Genomic DNA, 8,483 nt, shown 5'->3' on the forward strand with positions numbered 1-8,483 from the left:
TACGGGGCCCTTATTAAAATGTTACATCACACATATGTTGTACATGGCATTATTTTTAATTTGTATGAAACACAAGATATCCCAGAGATATCTTGGTGCCCTCCATCACAAGATCTTAGTTATTTGTAATTTTGATCTTATCTGTTGGATTGATAGTCATGACAACACCAAAATGCATATTGTGACAACTTTTGTTAAAAAAACTTATTTTGCTGTGTATGACATAGCCATTTTAAAGTGAGATTGTCCTTTGACCTAACTGATGTTAAAATAAAGAGAACAGATTTCTGATTTCTTGCATCAATCTTTTTCCATTGATTAAAATCAAATTTCCAAAACTAGGGAACAGGAGGAATGAATTTGAGAAAAATCTGTACTTTCTGAGAAAACAGTGATAACAAACGCCAATGCTCAAATTCAAGATGTCTGCCTCCTGTCATCTTTCTTTTTTCTATCTTTCCTGTCATCTTTCTTTTTTTCTATCTACTTTCTGTAACTTTGAGAATGGTTCTCCCAGAACTTGCTGAAGAAATAATGATAAATGGACCAATGGAAATGAACATTTAAAATTAGAGAAATATCTGTTTAGCACTTCTTGATAAATCATGATAAAAATAGTTTATTCAAGTAAAAATGATGGATGACAACCAAAGACAGTGGTCTGACCACTGACAAAAGGTGATTTGAACAGCCCACCATATGATGATAGTGGACTATCCAGCTAACAGTTATAGGGTTTTGTATTATTATCATACCTACTTTTCCATACTGTCCTATAAATGAGAACCCTTTCACTAATGTTTTAGAAATCTTGACAGCAACTGTTGTCACATTAAATCACAATAAAAAGTTGATGAAATTCTAATATTTACATTTGCATGGCATTGTCACTATATAGCTTCTTTGAAAGCTGTGTCGTTTAATTACCATGCATCACGAGACACAATTCTTAGCGTATTAATACAACACTGACCGGAACTACAATATCCAATATAAATAAACATGACGGCTGCTGAAATATCGCTGGGCATTGTGAGATTTGACAATGTCATTGTAAATTTATGTGAAAAATAAGAAATAACGAAAACAAGACCAAGGTCTGCAGTATCGTACAAAATGCACATCGGTTGAAATCACCAATGCTGGCAATGGAAACAATTTTAGCGCTCATGCAATTTATCAGAAATATTGTCTGTTACACTGCACTGATCAACAGGGGTTCGTTACAAATGTCTGAAATATACATATTCTATAGACCTACTGACACATATGTTACAGACCTACTGATATGAGTCACAGCACACATAAACATTTCAGACATGTGTAACGAACCTGTGCTCCGTCGCAAGATCACTCACTTCAAACGCTATCAGTTTCACGCCTCTCGCATTCATGGTTCCTCAGTTTCTGACGACATGTCAAATAGTGACGCTGTTATAGAATCTACCGACTGTTGTCAGGTTCCCATACAATCAACAAATAAATTCACGCCTGGATTCTTCACAAAATGAGCAAAGAGAAAAGTTTGAATTAACATCCAAAAATAACTCCCTCGTGGAGGGCAAGGTCGGATTTCACGGTGTTCACTGTATTTTTGTCCATACGCAAAATTTGTTCCGGGAAAAATCGAAATAATTTCAAATCTTACTTTCAGCTCAGAGTTCTATTGATAAACTTAAATCACCCTATAGACATATCATATGCAATTGTATTGATACTGAATTGTGAAATAAAATTGAAGTGTTTGTTAAAATTTCAAAGTACGACTTTGTTTGCCAATCAGCATGCGACAATACGCTATTCAAACTATTGAACGTAATTGTGTGGACTGTCGATAAGGCCGGCATTTTTAATTTTAAATATAAATTATAAGTTAAAAAAGAACATAAGCGCCAGAGAAAACGTAAATATAAGTATTGAACATTATGTTGTTTGCTTGCAAAGCTGTGTCATTCAAATAGATCATAAATACAATACAAAAACAGTTCAATGCTTAAATAAACTCTCTGAAATTCATTATGTTACATCATGAGGACCTATATATATATATTATACAGTAAACATCGTGTTTGTAGACGTGCATCATCCCTATAATAATCATCTGATGTAACCGATGTCTGCATGCCTGTTTGTATGTTAACAGCCAATCAACATAAAAAGGTCATTAGGGTCAATACACCACCAAACCAATAAGACCATTGTAATTGACTTATATACTTGTCATTGTACTTGGTTGACCAGACATCAATAATGTGATGTAGCAATGTGTGATGAGTGGGATCAGATAGAACAGATTCCGGGTCGTATGTACAGTAATCTTACCTCTAGCTAGCTATCTTATTTGTTGTTCAAAGCACTCTGAGTACCCTCTCACCAACTTCCACCAGATCAACAACCAAGGTTTTTCAACGATAGATGTGTGTTTCACTGCAGGATGTGGACTTTTGTTATGTAAACTGCATTTATATGTACATCAAACGAATTTAAATATTTCTTAAATATTATAAGAGCTTATCATTTCTAATATTTAAGATTTGGCTAAGGATGTAATGTTGAACAATAAGAATATTTCCTACCTCAGGTGTTCAAAGCTACCGGTAGTTAAATTAATTCTGAAAATTGTATACTGGTATATACATTGTGCAGTATATCTATATATAGGTCCAGTAGTTTAAATAACTAGTTCATATCTTAGAAATGAGAACCCAAGGGTCAAAACTTTCAACAAAGTTGTCCATTTGTCCATTTTCCCAGTTTATAACTTCCCGCATGACCTAAATTAAGAGACAGGTAAATGGGAAGCAAGCAATCTGTGATGCATCAGCCTGCCCATCACAAAACAGAAAATATAACCCTCCACAACACTTCAATTGTACAGCACCCTCCATAACACTTCAATTGTACAGCGAATTGAGCAATCAACCTATCAAAACCAAAATGTATTGTGTGTGTCGCATCATCCCAGAGATCTAGCTAATTGTGAATGGCCACAGATACGGTTCGTTCACAGTAAGATGGTGTTTTGAGGTCTGACACACAGTCCCGTATTTTGTACTGACAAGACAAGCAACAAAATCTAGCTTAGTATGTGTGTAACCAAACTTCTCCTCTCAACATCAGAATCAACAGACACTTAGGCTCTGTAAACCAAGAGAGGCCAGACCTTCTGATAGTCAAATACATCCATATACCAAACCACTACCTGAAAGACATGCAGGTTATATGGTCACTGTGACACAACTGTATGTGTGATCACACAATGAGACTAGTCAAAGAGAAATCCTGGACTAAACGTGCACAACTACCAGGCCAGCTACAAATTAAATTTACCTGTCGTACCCGCAAAATTTAGGTAAATAGGATATGCTGTCATCAAAGACACTGTAGCCTATTAACTATACCCATGCATAATAAATATTATTAATCGAAAATAATGTACTGATGAACATTTAGTTTATTGCAAGGTACTTTTGCTCTTCACTAGTATAATCAGCTCTTCAGAGAGGTAATACTAAGTACAGAAAACTATTTACAAATATTAGAAGCTGGCTTCAGGTGTAAAAGTTTTACTGGGGAAAACCTTTCTCTGTGTGCATTATTATTATGTGAGTGTGCAGTATGATTAGTAGATAAGAAATTCAAAAAGACAAATGATCGAAGGACGGAAACATTTCAACCCAAGTGAGATTATAAATTCACCACAATAAGGGAAAAAGGGGAATTTCTGGACAGACTGCTGACCAAGCTGTCTACCATACATGGACAGAGGATATCGGTTATCTCATTATCAACATCTCCACTATCTTACGACACTGGCACTGATTGGGACATACAGATGTATCTACATTTAATCTAACAGTGGAGACCTTTTGTGTGAGTCAGAGATAATACAAATCTAATGGAGCTGATAGCTACTGAGCTTGATACACCTGTATGCCAGGTACAGTCTACAGTTAGATTTTTTAAAAGTACTTTTCACATAGTAGGGGAAATTACAGAGAATGCAAACATTCAATACACTACTACCCAATGGTTTCCTTTTACAACAGCAATAGGTTGAGGTTCTTTTGTATAGTTTCCAACATGATAAAAACAAAGCTAGTACAGGTGATTTAATGAGTCTTTCACATGTTCTACAAAACATCCTGATAATCAACATTTTTCTCTTGATGCAGAATGGCATCTTATTAAATCTGAAGGTAAAGCAAATCTCTGATGCCTTAATTATCACTATGACACATATAGTCATCTGACAATAAACAGTTAATTCTGATTTTCTTTTGTCACAGAAAATGTGTACGGTACAGTTAAATTAATACTGTACTGAAATCGAGGTCTCTTCATCTGATAGATTTGCTATTTAAGATCAGCAAGACAACAGATAAATTAATGGAATGATATTAACACAGCACTGTACCAATTTAAATAGATAACTTCAATTTGAGAAATGTTGTTTTAATGTTATAGAAATTTCTATGTTGCAGGTGAATAAATAATGTTCAGCAGCATGATCACTAAAGCATCTACATGAACAGAATTAGCAGGGAGGAAATTTATGTGTATGTATATATATTCTGTTTTTAATCTGCAAACTGTCCATGAATTATCACATTCCATGCAACATAACGGTGTATTGTGTATCATATCCTGTATTGTGATTCAAGACTTCCAGCTGTATTGTAACATGTTACTCTTTAGGTGCATTTTTGGAACATTTACCTTCAAGATGGACCTCGCAATTGTACATGAAAGCAATTAATTGGACTTTAACTAGAAAACATCTAAGACACGAATACCCTCTTGGAAATGTACTGAACACATATGTTATACATTTTCATATCTGACCTTTGTATAAACTTTGATGAAAATCAGTTTAGAAAGGAAGTAGGTACGTAGAGTCCTGAGAATGAATGGTACCGAGATTGATAACATGGTATGTCCCCACTCTTCTAATGCATAAAATTATATTATTATATGTCTATGATCAACTTAAAAGAGTTAATAAGATAAAATTCCCAATTAAGTTACAGTTTTAAATCAGAAAGATCTCAGTACTAATTAAGTTGTAAGGAACTTCAAAAAAAATGGTTTGAGAAGATTTATATCTCCAGTTTATAATCTACAAACATATGTATACTGTTCAGTATCAAGTCAAATTTTGTATCTGATTTTATATTTTGTAAATCTTGTAACTAAGATTTCTATCTTGGTAGATTGGAACGGTTAAAATATGTAAAGTTGTGAAAGAGTTGTCTCCCCTATATCAATACAGGTAAAATATGATTGTGATATTATTGTGTATGTAATTAATATCTTTCTGTATTATGTAATTTGAACTAATGGCAGGATTAGATTGGAGACGTTTGGTAAATAAAATGACAGACTGAACAAACAAGAGGAAATGTATCATAATCATACTGATGTGTGATGTGACAACAAATGCAACTTTAATCTTATACAAGACATGTGACATCTCTCCCCCACCCACCGCAACACCCGTATACAGATTTTATGTATAGCACTTAAAACACCTGTATGATTTAATGTTATTAAAATCAGATCTTATTTCACTAGGTATGATACCCTACATGTTTTTTTCAGTACAGTATATTAAATTATCATATGATTTCATTCAGACTTTGTGTGTTTAGATTTGAAATTTATGTACTTACAAGATGTGTGAAATCTCTCCTCCATCACAGAGATGTTGGAATACCAGATTAATTGACAAATCCAGGGATGCTCTCTTCATCTGTGAATGTGAATAATGAGTCAATGTCATCCTTTTACCAGTTAAAATAATAAAGTTTTTATGAAAAGACTTACAAGAGATTTTCTGAAAATATATTTTTTAGTCCCTGAATCACTATTATATAGTTGTACTGATGTTAGTTTGAAAAAAGGCATAACTGCGAAGTAAACTTTTAGATTTATTACTTTATTCAAACAAGAGGCCAAACAATCAAATTGGCACAGAAACAAGCCAAACTTCATGACCTTAGGACTCTTGGTATAGTAGAAGTTGTTAAAAGAAAAAAGTTGATGCTTAATAGACATACGACAAATAAGCTTACAGACATGTTTTAGCTTTTGTGACTATGTAGTGCCAAATGCATGTGTTAGGTCAGCTGTCTGTGAATTAGGTCATCCCAAGATCTTATTCTTCAAGCATCTGGAGCTGAACCAATGTCTGTGTGTGAGATTATCTGAGCTTACCTGTTGGTAGTGGTGTGACGTCTCAGTCTCCACAGCAGCAGCCAATCTGCTGTACACATCCCATACCTGCTTGACTGAGAGGTTATAGAAAGAATCCTCCATCTTATAGAAAATATGGGGTCCACTTGTAGCTATTTAATTTCCGTAGTGACGCTGGCAGTAAATGATGCCAGGTAGAGCTCATGCAAGATGGCATCTCCACACCTGCATGTACTTAATTCCTAGATATGTACCAAGTGGTTTTAAGAGTCCAAGATCAGGAATATACCTGGAAAAAAAAGTTTAATAAGAACAATTAAAATACAAAGTACTACTTGTGCATTACAAGTTCAATCTTAGCTACAGTTGTGTAGGTTTTTAAAATGTCTGGTATAACAGGCAAGGTATAACCCTGGAGAGATCCTTGTTCTACATTTACACTCTGGGCAAGGAAGAATGGCAAATACATCATAAACAATATTTTTATTGTACCTGTGGATAACCCCCCAATATTGAGGAGACATACACATTGTTCACAATAATTTAATACAGCTATGCATGCTTTCTATGACAGGCAATATCCCTTATAGAAGGTACACGTACATGTGGTAGTATGTCAACGATCCAGGAACATGTATACTAGTTTAAACCGTACATTTTTAATTTACATGTCTATATAACATTAAGAAAAATAGACACACACATACAAAATTTTCAATAAAGTTCAAAGAAAAAAATGTCTATGTTGGAAAAATTTCATAACAGTATCGTAGAGCTCTCAACAGCAGTAATGACACATTTATGCCTGGTAAAGCATACATTATAACAATATTATGGATTCATATAAAACTAACGTCGTTATACCCCAAACTGATCAATCAAATACATTAAAATAGACAAATATTTCATTCATTTACCAAAAACTGCCTATTTCCTCTATAAAGTCACTAATATGAAACATCTATTTCAATCAGAGACGTATAATGCATTATACGCCTCTGTTTCAACCTACATCTTGTCTATACTTGATCATGACGGGACATTTGATTTGAACGGCTTCCATTACTAATCAGACTCATGTCAAAATGTGGAACGCTGCATAAGGTTATGGATGGTTGCGCTGTACCGTACTCCGAACTCGAACTTACTTTCAAATGAACATGCATCGTCGGTACACCGAAGATGACCCATAATTTCAATAGATTTTGCTTTTAAAACCAGCCGTGTTGTCAACGTAAGATTGATTTTATATAAGAGTGCACATTTTGTCAGTAGGCTAGAATCGCGAAGCACTCGATTCGAAGCACTGACTTTACCGGAAGTTATCCTCATGTTATATCGAATGTATATCAACCGGAAAGACAAAATATACCGTCAACAAACGAAAAGAGCCGGGCCCGTATTGAGGAAACCATTATCATGCTCAAACTCAGATACTGTGCTCAAGTCCAATTACTTTTCCGTCAATGAATAAATAATAAATCACATTTTGTCAATGCGTTGAAAGAAATTTTGAGAGTCTTAAAATCGAACAACATTTTCAAAGTATTCATTTTACCGTAACCACCTAGCTATAACGTTATATGTTACAAGGTAATTAGTTTGAGCACTGATTCATGAATACGGGCCATTTGAACTCTCTCTCTCTGTTTAGCTATGTAAGGCCTGCTGAAGTTACTGTAACATGTTTTAATGACAAACTGACTGTAATTAATTAGTTTTATAGTAAATTGTCTATTCGTATTTTTTCAAAACTAAATGTTCATTCAATATTCAATTTTACAAAACTTCATAATATGATAGAAAACATAATTGTTCATTTTACTAAAACATTAATTAATTGTCCTTTGCCGGATCATTGAATAATGTCATGAATAAGACTATATAATTAGATCTACATTTTGTAGGCCTACTGTTAGCCGTAATGTCTAATGTTATGCCTAATATTTTAACGTCAAAATGACTTCATTGAAATTATACTTCAATCACCTGTTTCACTGAAAGAAGGAAACGGGAATTGGTCCAGATATTTTCGATATGCGTGTTGATAATGGTGTTTTTGTGGAGGGGGAATTTCCCCATGATGCTTGGAGGCAACATATGATCGGTTGGCATGGGTTGTCATGCGAACCAAAAACCTCCTTCCATCTCCATTTTTGTCATATTTTTTTCTTCATTAAACCAACATGTTTTTGAGTTGTTTTTTGACGGAGGTATTAACATTAGCATTAACGTCTTACGATCAAGCTTGGCTACAAGCTTAAGTAGACCATGCAGTCAAGCTGCGT

The 8,483-nt window shown here is 34.2% G+C and overlaps 1 protein-coding gene across 1 annotated transcript in view; it reads right to left on the reverse strand.

The window, feature by feature from the left end:
- Positions 1 to 7,511, reverse strand: part of LOC110467237 (lysosomal-trafficking regulator-like) — a 62,381-nt gene extending 54,870 nt beyond the window's left edge. Inside the window, exons 1-3 of the mRNA XM_021524264.1 lie at positions 7,344 to 7,511; positions 6,217 to 6,484; positions 5,673 to 5,752 (exon numbers count right to left, since the gene is read on the reverse strand). Coding sequence (XP_021379939.1) covers positions 5,673 to 5,752; positions 6,217 to 6,318 — 182 coding nt within the window. The 5' untranslated portion in view covers positions 6,319 to 6,484; positions 7,344 to 7,511. The remainder of the gene's footprint in view (positions 1 to 5,672; positions 5,753 to 6,216; positions 6,485 to 7,343) is intronic.
- Between the last annotated feature and the right edge of the window lie 972 nt (positions 7,512 to 8,483).

This window comes from Mizuhopecten yessoensis, unplaced genomic scaffold (genome assembly GCF_002113885.1).
Source record: "Mizuhopecten yessoensis strain PY_sf001 unplaced genomic scaffold, ASM211388v2 scaffold11167, whole genome shotgun sequence".
NCBI classification, from domain to species: domain Eukaryota; kingdom Metazoa; phylum Mollusca; class Bivalvia; order Pectinida; family Pectinidae; genus Mizuhopecten; species Mizuhopecten yessoensis.